General features: G+C 55.3%; 1 protein-coding gene across 1 annotated transcript; it reads right to left on the bottom strand.

Annotated features, from left to right (window-relative positions):
* Positions 1-3,357: 3,357 nt before the first annotated feature.
* Positions 3,358-9,686, bottom strand: LOC115835897 (breakpoint cluster region protein-like). Its single transcript, XM_030815202.1, has 7 exons — positions 9,380-9,686; positions 8,426-8,535; positions 7,028-7,170; positions 5,877-6,011; positions 4,831-4,936; positions 4,165-4,327; positions 3,358-3,447 (listed from the first exon to the last, which is right to left on the bottom strand). The coding sequence occupies exons 1-7, from the start codon at positions 9,455-9,457 to the stop codon at positions 3,358-3,360; spliced, it is 825 nt and encodes a 274-aa protein (XP_030671062.1). The 5' UTR covers positions 9,458-9,686.
* Between the last annotated feature and the right edge of the window lie 3,651 nt (positions 9,687-13,337).

The following is a 13,337-nucleotide window of genomic DNA, read 5'->3' as shown; positions in this document are numbered from 1 at the left end:
GGGAGTCCGAAAAAGTCCTGGCTGGGCTCAGCCACCTCACTGGCCACGGGCAGCCTTTGTCATGTGAGCCTTGATCTCCTGGGGAGGCTCAGGCTGACGGCTGATGTGGGCATTGCCGAGGGAACCTGTGGCCCAGTGGATGTGGCCGGGTCTCCTCAAGCTGCATTCATTGAAGAGGACCCAGGGTGCGTGCCCATCTCCAGCCCAGGGCAGCTCCCCTGTAAGCTGGGTGAGCTACTGAAGCCAAGGCGGGAGGCAGCTGACAACACCCAAGGCCCATGCGGGGATGGTGGAAAGGCTGGACTCAGCAGCAACACCAAATCCCGGGCCAGGCAGAAACCACCCAAGACTGAGGGGCTCGTGCCAGAGAGGTGGCCACAGGTAAGAACCCGGGCCCAGGCTGTGTGTGGCGGGAACCTCCACGTCCCAGGGCTCAGCACAGCAAAGGAAGACCAGCCGGGTCACCCTGGTGGCCATCTGTCCCTGTCCCACCTGCAGAGTCAGAACAGCCTCTCCCCAGTGGGGATCATCTCTCTCTGCCAAAGCAACAGCGGTCCCTGCCCCAACCAGACTACCCCACTCAGCGGAGTTACAGATGCTGCTCCAGCATCCTAACACTGCCCAGCTGGTGCCTGCCTGTGCTCACCCACACCTCCCAGGCCGGCCTTCCCTGCAGCCTGGGCTTGGCCACCGTGGCCTGATTGAGCACTGAGGCCTCCGGGCACCCAGCCCCATCACTGCACCTGCCACATCCAGCACCACCCCACCGGCTCAGGGCTTCTTCCCAGCGGCGCTCATCATGAAATCAACATGCACGCAAGTCGTCTCAGGAAACTTTTTAATGAAAGTGTCAGCAGTTCTTTCCCCCACGGTGGTGTGTAGGTGGCTGAGCTCAGATTGCAGCTGCTAAGACACCAGCCACTTACCGAGAGAAAGCCAGGCTGCTTCAAACCCAGGGCCCGAGGCAAAAAAGCATCACTTCTGGTCGGGGAGTCTGGAAGCCATGCCTTGTGGGAGGTCACACTGGCATCTAGGCCTTTGCCTGCACTGCAGAAGGAGAGCCGGGTCCTCCTCCTGGAGAACGCCGCGTTCCCCAGCCCCGCACCGGCTTTGCCACCACACAGGCTTTCGAGCCAGGAGGCGGGTAAGACGTAGCTGTAGACCCAAAACAACCATCAGCCCTGGGGCCCTGCGGGAGAGGAGCACTTTTAGAACATGGAAAAGTGTGGTCATCCCATCATTGGACAGCACACAACCTACATAAATAAAAAGTCATAAGGGGAAGGAGGTTGGAGAGGGAACAAAAATTGGCACAGACATTGATAGACTGGATTCCAGTTTCAAGGTAACAGATGCACATCATGAGACCAGAGAGACTGAGACAAGGGCTGGATTTGGCTTTTCTAAGCAACATGTGTACCTGCGCAGGGCTGGAGGGTCGCTGAGACAGAGATGGAAGCCAGGACAGGGGAGTCCACCGGGCCCAGATAGGTACAGAGAGCAGAGGATCCTGTTCTGTCCTCACCACCCACGAGGGTGACACTGCTTGTAAATGGTGGCTGTGCTCTCCCAGCAAGAAAAAGCACAACTAAATCCACACTGCACACAGACGCAGACAGAAAGCCTTCAAGTGGCTCTGTTTTCTGCTCCCTGCCTCGCCAGGTCCACAAGCAGAGAGGAGTGTCAGGCGCATGGCCCCGCTGTCAGGCTCCCCAGTGAGCTGTGGGCTCAGCAGGAGCTGCCCACTGACACACAGGGGCACCCACTCCTCCCACCTTGGGAGCGGTCACCAGACAGAGCCGTACTGGGTGCTGGTGTCATCCAGGGACCCCACACACTTCCTTAAATGTGATCCTGCTTCCCTCTGGGCAGCTGCATCCTCTCCTCCTGCAGGACCGTCTGAAAACTTGGCTCTCAGTTTGCTCTCCCTTCTCTTCTCTGCCTGCCCCAAGCCCCTTTTTCTAAAACAGTGATGCAATGTTCATGGGGTTATTTCTTGAAAATACTTGGCAGCCTCCATGCTTCTGTTTTCTTTAGCCAGGTGCTCAGGAGGGTTTACAAAGAATGCCTGGGCTCCCCCGCAGGTGCCGGCAGATGGGGTAGCAAATGGTCCTGTGCCTCCACCTGCTCTGGGAGGGAGTCTCCTGTCTCTAGGCCTGGCCCCTTCCTAACCCTCCACGTATCCTGTTCTCCAGAGACCAGAACCCCCTCCTGAGAACAGTGAAGCCAGGCGCTTAGAGGAAGAGCAAATGCTGCCAGGACACGGATTGTCCATGGAATACATTCCAGCATCTTATTAGGTATCTGAATCTGTTAGGAAAAAAAATTAGAAACTACATATAAAACTTAAAAATATTCAAGTATCAAAAGGTTATTTAGGATGAAAGTTTTAAAACAAGTCATCAGCAAGCTGCTACCACCAAGTGGAGACTTTTACAAAAGTTGAGCGAGTCCACTGAGCTGAGAGGACAGAAATGAAGTCACCTGTGCTGGGGCAGGGGCAGGGGCAGGGACACTTGGGGCAGGGAGTGTGTGGGCAGAGAAGCCAGAGAAGTCCAGGCCTGTGGAAGCCAAACAGGAGAGCGTGGGCCGGAAGGGCAGTCAGGAGCGGGGACGAGGTCGCTCTCCCTGGAGAATGAACCCTGAAGTATGTAGCCTGGGATTCCCTCCCTGGGGGTCCTGTCCCCCGACATTTCACAGGCCTCCTGGAGCTGCCTTCCAACGAGGACAAACGCGGCAACAAAAGACCCATTTCTGCACAAAAATCCTTCTGGAAAGAAAAAGAAGAAAGGCAAGAATGGAGTCCAAATGCTCCCCAGTGCTGACTAAGCCTCTCCAACCCTGTTCTAAGTGGAGTGTGGTTTCTAAGTCAGGGAAATGGAAGAGGCCCCATCCACACAGGCCATGGCCCCACAGGATGAAGCAGCAGCGTTTATTCCAGATACAACAGTGAGGGAATCCGGTCACGTTCCCTTCTCCCCAGAGAGGGCGCATCTTGACATGTGATCCCGTAGAAATCTTTTAAACTCTGTAAGTTAAGTTCATAAAAACCACTCCTTTCACCCTGTCTCCCAGGGCCAGGCCTGGACTCCGAGATGAACTGGCTTGGGGGCGCCCTCGGGTGGCCACATAAAAAACCCACAGTCTGAGGCCAGCCTGGGGCTCTCAGACCTGGGCGGGATCTGCCCAGGCCACCTGTCCTTCTGCTTTGGGCCGCTGTCTCTTGGCAGATGGCCTGACACTTGGGGGGGGGCCCAAGGATGCCTCAGAAAATCTTGATTCCCACTCTACAGATGGCCTTGATTAGCCAGAGTTTTCCAGGCCGTCTGTCCGCCTCCAGGAGATGGACTGGGACCTTTAGACATTGGTGGAGAACAGGATGCTCTGTCTCTTGCTGTCCAGGGCAGGGATGGCCTCCAGCCACAGGAAGTACAGCAGCACCTGGACCTGCCCGGGCAGAGTGGGGAAGAGGAGAGTGGCTCAGAGGGGAGCTCACAGCTGCTGGTGGGAGGTCTTTGGGACCCAAGCCCCCAAGTCCACCTCAGGTGCTAGAAACCCCTGCTGGTGTCATGAACCCCTTACAGTGAGACGGGGGTGGGGTGGGGTCCTGACAAGGTATGACTTGTTGGGTGGGGGGGTTGTTTATTTTAGAGATGCACAGGGCCTTGCTCTGTCCCCCAGGCTGGAGTACAGTGGCTCCATCATAGGTCACTGCAGCCTCTAACTCCTGGGCTCAAGCAATCCTCCTGTGTCAGCCTCCCAGATACCTAGGATTACAGGTGTGTGCCACAATGCCTGGCTAATTTTTCTTTGTATTTTTTCTAGAGACGGGGTTTGCTACATTGCCCAGACTGGTCTCAAACACCTGGGTTCGGTTGTCCTGCCTCGGTCTCACAAAGTGCTGGGATTACAGGCATGAGCCACCACACCCGAACACTTGGGGTGGTTTTAAGCCCCCAGCAAGGTGCATCCGCAGGACCAGGAGGTGGACTGGGCATCCCCTATCACTCCCATCCATGCGAACCTAGGCAAGTCTCTCTCTCTGAATCTCAGCCACCACCACATACGATGCAAGTAGGAAGATGGGCAGGGCTGGGGGTGGGGCAGGCAGAGGCCACCTCTGTCAGGCTGGGGTGGCATGGGCTGGAGCCTGTCTTCCCATACCTGGGACGTGACCTCCAAGGACCAGCTGTCAGTCATTGTGATAGGCTGGCTTGGATTGGCAGGGAGCTTGCTCTCCTTCTCGGAAGGCTGGAGCAGCTTGGGGCCAAAGACAGTGGCGAGGTTGTGCAGGGACATCTTATTGACTGCCTCCTTCTCTGCCACCCTGTAGAAGACCAAAGCAGAGGGTGTCATTACAATGCCACCACCAGGAGAGAGGCAGAGGGGCTGTGCCATGCTGGAGTCTTCAGGGAGGGAGTGACCTCGACCCTGGCTGTGCTGCAAGCTGACTTCAGCCCTGGTACTTCTGGGTCTCAGTGGCCCAGGACTAGGGGTCAGCTCTGGGCTGGTGGGGAGGTCTTCATGATGTGGTTGGGAGGGAAGAGAGGGGTTCAAGTGCACTGCTGGCCATGGCCAAAGCTCTGAGCTCTTTGTTAAGGCCACAGTGCAGAGGGAGGAGGGTGGCAAAGAGAAGAGGCAGGGAGGAGGGTGGCAAAGAGGAGAGGCAGGGGCGGGGGTGGCAGTGGTGCTAGTCCTTAGAAGCAGTGAGTTACTGCAGACAGGGGTCAGGGGAAAAGGTCCTTGGTGCTGGGGGTCTGGTGGGAGCAGAGGGGCACCCGGCGGCCGGGAGACCTGGAGTCCTGGGCAGCCACAAGAGAGCTGAGCTACCTTTCCAGGTGGTCTAGAAGGAAAAGGAAGGTGAGCAGGTTGGCCCCCGGCAGGGATAGCAGCAGGTTGAGCATGCAGCTCTTCTTTGCAACCGGGTCTGAAAGAGCTGCAGGAGGCGGTGGGTTACTCCTCTGGGTTACAACAAGCCGGAGACCTCTCCCGAGGTGGTCACATGGAGCGCCCGGGACATGAGTCCTTGCGCAGTTTAGGCTCGTCACATCGTCACACCCACAGCGCTGGCCACCAGTGAGGACCGTGTGAGGGGCACCTGTGTGGGGTGTGAACCACCTGAACGCCTTTTCTCTACCTCACAGGGGTCAGCAGTACCCGGCAAACAGCAGCAGCAGGAGCCACTAGAGCAGCTGCTCATGGGCAGAGCTGCCCTTGGGCAACTCCTGCCACCACCCCCTCCCCAGGGGAGCCCAAGGCAGGGGAGGCTCGGCATGGAATGAAACAGGGAAGTGAGGGATACAAGGAGGTGGGAAGTGGGAGGCCCCAGCCCCACCAAGTATGCAGAGACCCCCTCGTCGTCCTGGACACCACAGGGGCACCTGCAGGCTGGGAGAGCAGGTCCTCTGTGCATGGGCCTGGGAGGCACACCTGCTCTAAGGGTGATGTGGAGGATACAGGCGCTGCACACACTACACCCACTTTAGACATCAGCCTCCAGGTTGACTAAGGGTCAGCCCAGGTTTGAACTTGTGCTTGACTGGGCCAGGACCCTTGGCTAGAGCACCTGAATGCCCTTGTTTAGCCCTGGTCTGTAGGAAGGACAGCAGACTTTAGGACCCTACAGCAGGGCAGTGCTGACCATTTCACCCTCTTGGTCTCCTTGAGGAATAGGGACGGGGAGCCCTCTGGGGATGGGCGAGGGCTTCCAGGACAGGCTCTGTTCTGGTCCCCTGCTTTTTGAGGTTGGGTTAAAACGCCAACCGTGGCAGAGGGGACACAGCTCAGGTTCCCACACCTCACTTTTCACAGCCTCCGAGGGCAGCAGTGCACATGGAGGAGATGTCTCCCACGAGGCCAAGGCCTCCAGTGCTCACTGATGCCCTCCGCGAAGTTGGGGTAGAACTCGTCAGTAAAGAGGGGCTCGGGCAGCTCACGGAAGTGCAGCTTCAGCGTGCCTGCGATGGTGTTCACGTCCATCTCGCTCATCATCACCGACACGTCCTTGTTATCTGGAAAGAGCACAGAAACGCAGCAGCCTCCTTGAGGATCCCGAGTGAGTCACCTGCCATCCCTGCCTTGGCTAAAGCACCATCCCTGCCACACTGACCACAGTGCGGGTCCCTCCCGGGCTTTGAGCAGCTCATCTGACTCCTCCCAAGAGCTGTGCCTGGTTCTGTGTCTGCAGAGTTGATGGGGGTGCGTGGGCATTCCTATTCCTGTCCTCTGGTTGGCCCGATGTGATGGCCGGGAGGAGGCCAGTGTGGCAGGACACAGTGCCTGCGTGGGGATTGGGTGGCTCTGCCCTGTGCATAGCAACCACCCCTGCACCAGTGTCTTCTGATAGCAGGAAGGCCATGGGAGAATCTGATTGGTTTCAGTGTTTGAACCTGTGTCTTCCTTTGGATCCAATTGTCCACTGGTACTTACCTCCCCACCACAGGCCAGGTCCATTCTGGGCCTGGGGTGCTGGGAATTCTAGGTGTCCTGGTCAGGGTCAGTGGTGTGTGCCCCAAAGAAGGGTCTGCAGGCACAAAATCCTGTTGCTTTGAAGACGCTGGGAAGGACCCTCTGGGGCCTCAGTGCCCTCCCCTGGCATTTGAGGCAGGTCCAGGTCCTTCATAGCCTGTGAGGGTTGTTGAGATGGAGGCAGAGATGCTGCAGCCCCAGCCTGAGCTGGATCCCATCAGTGCCCTCTGCCCACCGCATCCTCACACAGGGCAGTGGACAGACCACACTGAGTCCTGGGCTTCCACCTCCTGTCCACCCCCAAGGCAGGAAGGCCAAGGCCCGGCAGAAGCCCCTGGTCCACCCCAGCAAGTGGCATGCGTGGCTAGGATGGTTTAAAAACTGGCTTCTACAGAGGCTTTTTCTACAACTCTTGTCTTCTCTTTTTTAAAAATAACAACACAGTAAATGAAGAAAAGACACAGAGAAGGATGTGACATGCCTGGGCCATGCAGCGCTCTGAGATCTCATCACGGACACCGCCGCCCACACCTCCGTTCTGTCCTCCCCAGGCCAACACTCACTGACGTCGCAGCTGCCTTCAGTGCCTGGATGTCCACGACCACTCCGGACATGCGGTAGAGGCCCACCTCCTCCATGCCTCGGCGCTCGATCTCCTCCACGCACTGGCGCATGATGTAGGGCACCTTGGACCTCTCTCTCCTGTGGGAGGAGGGAATGTTCTCAGTGTCCTGACAGCCCTGCTTGGGCCACACACAGGAGACCTGCTTTGTGGATGTGGAGTGAGGATGGTGGTGAAGGTGCCCAGGTCTGGGGCTGCACACAGAGCCTTCTGCATGCCTGTCCTCCCTCTGCAAGCTCTGTCCTCATTGCATGTACTTTCTCAGGAACCTTTCAAGTGGCCAGAACCCCTGCAAATCACACATGATCTTTGCGGGAAGGTCAGGAGGCCTGTCTAAGTAAAGTCAGCACAGGAAGGGCATCTGACAGATTCCAGGCCTGGGGTTAGCAGCCTGTGCCCCCAGCTGGGAGATCAGACCCGGTGTTGGTCCTGCCACCCACGTGCTGTGTGAGAAGAGAATCCCCGACCCCTGCCCTGGGCCTGGGCCTTAACACACATCCGACGAATGAATGAAGGGTTGCCTCAGCACCAGTGCTCCAAGTCCTGCGATGCTAAGTGCTTTTCTCCTCTGAGTCTTAGCAATGGACAATTCCAATACCACCACACAGGACACTAGAGTAAGAATACTTCAAAGTTAGAACACAGTGCTGTGCAGAGGCCTTAACTTTAGTTCTGTTTTGCAACTGGATTTAGGAGCACATCAAAGCTGCTTCTCAAGCACCCTCATTAGCAGGGCTTATTTGGGGGAACTGCTGATGGAGTCCTCGCTGCTCATGCCCAGAGCCCTCCCAGAGTGCTACACAAGTGGCTTCTATGCAGCTGGGGGTGGGGCATGGTGTTTAGACACAGAAAGGAGTCCAGGGTATGACTGATGGAGGCCCTGGCCCACGTGACCAGCAAGGTCAGGGGCCCAGCCAGATTCCATCCTGGGGAAGCAAATGAATTCTCAGAGGAGGTGATCTGTGTCTGCAAGAACTGCTCTCAAACCAACAAACAGGCTTCTCTTGGCAACTGACTCGTGACAAAGGGGCAGGGGTTACAACCATTCAGCAGGAAACTGGGACCGTGACAAATTCCAAGCAAGGGCAGAAAACCCTGCACTTGGGCAGTTCCTGGAGCCAGCCTACTGCTTCCAAGCAAGGCGGCAAGGACATTCCTGAGCTGGTTTGGAGGAAACACAGGAGGCAGCTGAACACACCAAGTGTTCCCTGGGGCCTGACCTCACCATGCAGCGGCCACGCACAGAGAGGAGAGACCCACACATGCTCTTTTCTGCAGAAACAGCTGAAGGGACAGGCGCCCTCAGTGCATGAGCCCAAGCCCCTCCCCACTCACTTGGTGACCACAGCAATCTTGACTCCGAAGACCCCTGTCTGTTTTCGGGACGGCATCCTCTTCAAGCTGAACTCCCTGCTGTTGAACTTGACTGAGAGCTTTACTTCAATCTATAGTGGGGAGAAGGGGTACGGTCCTCTAATCCTTCTGGTCCTCATAGCCCAAGGTCCCAAGGGCCCCTGGGAGTTTCATCAAATATTTCCACCCCCCAAGGCATGCAGAGGTCTCAGCATGAGGTGGAGTCGCCCCTCGGGGAAGCCCCTAGTCTACTTCAGCAAGAGCCAGGATTGTCGAAGATGGTGTAAAGGACTGGCTTCTGCAGAACCATCTCCTAAAATCCCTGTTGCTTCTCTTGGTTGCTTACTTTTTCTTAAGATATGGGATCTTGCAATGTTGCCCAGGCTGTAATCGAACTCTTGGGCTCCAGTGATTCTCCTGGCTCAGCCTCCAGAGTAGCTGAGATTATAGGTGTACCGTGACCAGCTTTCTCTTTCTTAGTAACAATTAAAAATTAAGTAGGAAAGACAGAATAATATAAGAAAAAGCCAAGAATCTCAAATATTAACATTTTACCATTTATACCCAGGCCTTTTTGGGTGTGTCATTAACTTTTAAGGTCTAAGCCTTTCTAGGGTACCTAAAGACAAATCGGGGGTCTCCATTTCTACGGGCAGCCCCCAGGTCCCCAAGTGGAGGCCCCACCTGTCCTGGTGGTGCCATGAGACCTTTGTTTGAGGAGGGATGCTCAGGGCCTGGCTGGCAACTGCATCCCAGCCAGTGAATGACGATTCCCGTGCATGGTGATTCTGCTCTTCGGGGGCCCTCCCTCCTCCAGCCAGGCTCCCTCTCAGATGCCGCCTCAGGCTCAGCCACCTCTGACTGATTTGAAATGAACAGAGGCCACCCTATCCTTCTGAGGGAAGTGGGCACCAGGAGAGTCCCACAGACACGTACCCCATTCATGGCGATGATGGTGCGCTGCCAGTCTCTGTCCTGCAGGGCCTGTGGGTCCAGCTGAAAGCAAGGAGTCATGATTGGCAGAGGCCCTGGGGTCTGTTCAGAGGCCCCACGGGGCAGCAGCCCACGCCCGCCACTTCTCCAGCCCTTAGTCAGAGGCAGAGCCTGACCGAGGCCAGCACCTCCATCCAGAGGCCGAGAGAGGTAGAGTAAGGAAGGGCCTGCCGGACACCCCTGGAATCCAGGGCCCCACTGCTCCCAGAGCCCTGCTGCCTGGGGTCCCCACCCCCTCCTCCCTCTGCCCCTCCCAGTTGGGAGCTGATGTGCAGGCTGGCAGGCTCTGTCTATCCGGCTCCCATCACCACGGGTGCTATGTGGAGCTCAGTGAAAGGCGAGCTGTTCAGCAGCAACTTCAGTAACAACTCCTGGGGGCCTGGCATCCACAGCTGCTGTCTGGGGAACTGTGGAAACTGTTCTCCCCCTGCACCACGAACAGCTTGTGGCGGGAGGAGCCTGCAGGCCACACCAGTCCCATGGTTCAGAATCAGGCCCAGAAGGACCCAGAACCAAGCCCTAAATCAAGCAGCTGATGAGGGCGCGGGAGGAAGCCCCTCTGTGACCCCTCTAACTTCTACCCCCAGCCGGCACTATCCAGACGGCTAGCCTGCAGGAGCTCGTCCTTAATGTCACCCGAACACAGTCTGTGCTATGTTATGTGCAGGGTATATAACACCGTGACTGTCATGACCAAGCCACATGTCCCCCGTCCATGAATGCTGTTTCCCATTTTATGGGGAGCACAAGCTCTATGTCAGCGGTTCCTGGGTATGCCGAGACCACTGGCTGGGCTGGGTGAATGAGCAGTACCATCTTGTTAAAAATACACCTCCCTGGGTTCCACCTGCAGAGAACTGGACTCATAATCTGAGTGGGACCTGGGATTTGCACAACTAGAAACCCCAGGTAGTTCTGGAGTGAAGCCAGGTCACGGAGCCACCATCTGACTCCATAGAAGGTCACGGCATCTGACCCTGTGTTTCCATCCCTTGATTCAGGTGATGGTTCATTTCAGCCACAAGGCAAGCTGCCTAAGAGCAGGGACCACACCTCATGATGTCTGCACACATTCACATGTGTGCACATACACATACACATGGCGGTGCTGAGCACAGCGCCAGGCCTAGAGAGGGGCTGAGGACAGGCATCATTTCCGCTGCAAGGGACCCTAGAGGCCACAGCCACCTGAGCCTTCTGCAGGTGAAGTGGCCAGAAAATAAGGAGAAGCTCTGGAGCAGGTCAAGGAGCCCAGCCAGCTGCCCCTACTTCACAGGTGTGTGCACCTGGGCCTCCCTCCCTGCATCTGCTCAGCACAAACGTTCACCACAGGCACACCTGGGGGGTGGCCCCTCCTCACATCCCCTTCTAGGTCCTACTGGTTAACGTTTCCCAAGGATCTGAAATGTGCAGCCAGAGTGGCACAGAGAAGCAAAGGGTGGCAGGACGTCTCCCACCAGGGGCTATGTGGTCACAGGCTGTCATTCTGCATCTGGCCCTGAAGGTTGTCAGAGGCCACACTCCAGGCCTCAGGGACCCCACCCTGAGAAGCAGCATCTGTGAGCAGGGAGCGGTCAGTCAGAACCACACACAAAAAGGAATCTCTCAAGTGGCACTTTCCCCCAGAGTGAACCCTAAGCAGAGGCAGGAGAGGATAACATGAGGGATGCGGACAGGGTGCGCTTTCTCTGGAAAGGGAGAGTTTAATACCACTGCTGGGAGCTTTAAAAAACTGAAACCCTGCCTGTAATATCAGCACTTTGAAAGGCCGAAGCAGGAGGATCACTTGAGCCCATGAGTTTAAGACCAGCCTGGGCAATATAGTGAGACCTTGTCTGTATTAAAAAAAAAAAAAAAATTAAAAAGGTAGCCAAGCATGGTGGCACATACCTGCAGTCCCAGCTGCTTGAGAGGCTGAGGTGGGAGCATTGCTCAAGCCTGGAAGGTGGAGACTGCTGTGAGCCAAGATCATGCCATTGCACTCCAGCCTGCGCGACAGAGCGAGAGACCCTGGCTCTAACTAACTAACCAAGTAACTGGAAACACAGAAACATGTTAAGCAGGAGACATTCTTCCCTTTCCTTCAAAGAACAGCCATCACTGGGCCCCTCTCCCCTTGAAAACTCAGAACTGGCAGATGCAGCTAACAAGCAACCCAGAGTCCAGGTAAGAAAAGAGACAGAAAGAGAAGCTGTCCAGACATCAAGGCAGCTGCCCCTCTGAGCCCGCCTGGAACCACAGCCCACATGCCAGCCCATTAATAAAATAATAATGAAAACCACTCACATCCAACAAGAGATTAGACATCCAGATAGAGGAGGCTCAAATATCCCCAAACAATGCAATGCAAAGGGTCTTTGCTGTGGCAAACTATAATCAGACTATTTAAAGTCAATGTGAAAATGCAAATTCTAAAACCACCAAGAGAAAAGGATCTAGTGACCTATAAAGCAAACCCCATGAGATGAAGAGCAGATTTCACAGCCCAGCAAATAGAAAACATGTGCTTAAAGGCATAGGAGGCAGAGAAGTACAGGGCTGGAGACAGGCAAGGCCAGCATTCCCCTCAAGGCGACCGCCAATCCTGAAAGAGGAGGCTGAGAGACAGAGCAGTGATTCTTTTTTTTTTTTTTTTTTTTGAAACGGAGTCTTACTCTGTCACCCAGCCTGGAGTGCAGCGGCATGATCTCGGCTCACTGCAAGCTCCATCTCCTGGGCTCATGCCATTCTCCTGCCTCAGCCTCCTGAGTAGCTGGGACTACAGGTGCCTGCCACCACGCCCGGCTAATTTTTTGTATTTTTAGTAGAAACAGGGTTTCACCGTGTTAGCCAGGATGGTCTGGATCTCCTGATCTCATGATCTGCCTGCCTTGGCCTCCCAAAGTGCTGGGATTAGAGGTGTGAGCCACCATGCCCAGCTGATTCTTTTTTTAATTCTTCCTTTCTTTTTTTTTTTTTTTTTGCTTTTTATTTTGCTAACACAGGGTCGCCATTACTTTTAAAGGCAAAAACCGCAATTACTTTTGTACCAACCTGATATATTGCTCTGGCTGGTCTCAAATTCCTGGCCTGAAGCAATCCTCCTGCCTCAGTCTCCTGAGTAGCTGGGACTATAGGCGTGAGCCACCACACCTGGTCTAGAGCAGTGCTGTGGACCTGCTCATGTGGCTGAGGGAGGGGATGCCATAATGCCCCGCACGTGGGGTGCAGGTTTCTCACTCTAAGAGTCACAGTCAACCAGAAATAGAGCAGCCCTCAGGAGCACTGGATCCAGCTTCAAATCATCTCAGTCACTCAAATGCATAAAGGAGATCCCAGAATTTCAGACCCCTACGCCTCAAATTATTTTATTTTTATTTATTTATTTATCTGAGACAGCATCTCACTCTGCTGCCCAGGCTGGAGTGCAGTCTCAGGATCATGGCTCACTGCAGCCTCGTCACCCAGGCTCAAGTGAGCCTCCCACCTCAGCGTCCCAAACAGCTGGGACTACAGGCACACACCACCACACCCAGCTAATTTTTTATTTTTTGTAGAGATGGCATTTCACCATGTTGCACAGGCTGATCTTGAACTCCTAGGCTCAAGCAATCTGCCTGCCTCAGCCTCCCAAAGTGATGGGATTACAAACATGAGCCATCATGCTGGGGCTCGAAATTATTTTTAAAAATTATTTCTGGCTGGGCGCAGTGGCTCACGCCTGTAAACCCAGCACTTTGGGAGGCTGAGGTGGGCAGATCACAAGGTCAGGAGTTTCAGACCAGCCTGACCAACATGGTGAAAACTCATCTCTACTAAAATACAAAAATTAGCCAGGTGTGCTGGCACCTGCCTGTAATCCCAGCTACTTGAGAGGCTGAGGTAGGAGAATTGAACCCTGGGATGCAGAGGTTGCAGTGAG

The sequence above is a fragment of the Nomascus leucogenys genome, chromosome 7b, assembly GCF_006542625.1.
Source record: "Nomascus leucogenys isolate Asia chromosome 7b, Asia_NLE_v1, whole genome shotgun sequence".
Taxonomy (NCBI): Eukaryota; Metazoa; Chordata; class Mammalia; order Primates; family Hylobatidae; genus Nomascus; species Nomascus leucogenys.
This window is presented reverse-complemented; position numbering and strand designations above follow the sequence as displayed.

What these genes read in the sequence shown, in the direction of transcription:
- LOC115835897 (XM_030815202.1), bottom strand. Translation starts at nt 9,457, where the DNA reads ATGACTCCTTGCTTTCAGCTGGACCCACAGGCCCTGCAGGACAGAGAC. An exon ending in CTTCTAGACCACCTGGAAAG is followed by an intron (nt 4,328 to 4,830) that starts GTAGCTCAGCTC and finishes GGTCTTCTACAG; the next exon opens with GGTGGCAGAGAAGGAGGCAG. An exon ending in CCTTGGAGGTCACGTCCCAG is followed by an intron (nt 3,448 to 4,164) that starts GTATGGGAAGAC and finishes CTGCCCGGGCAG; the next exon opens with GTCCAGGTGCTGCTGTACTT.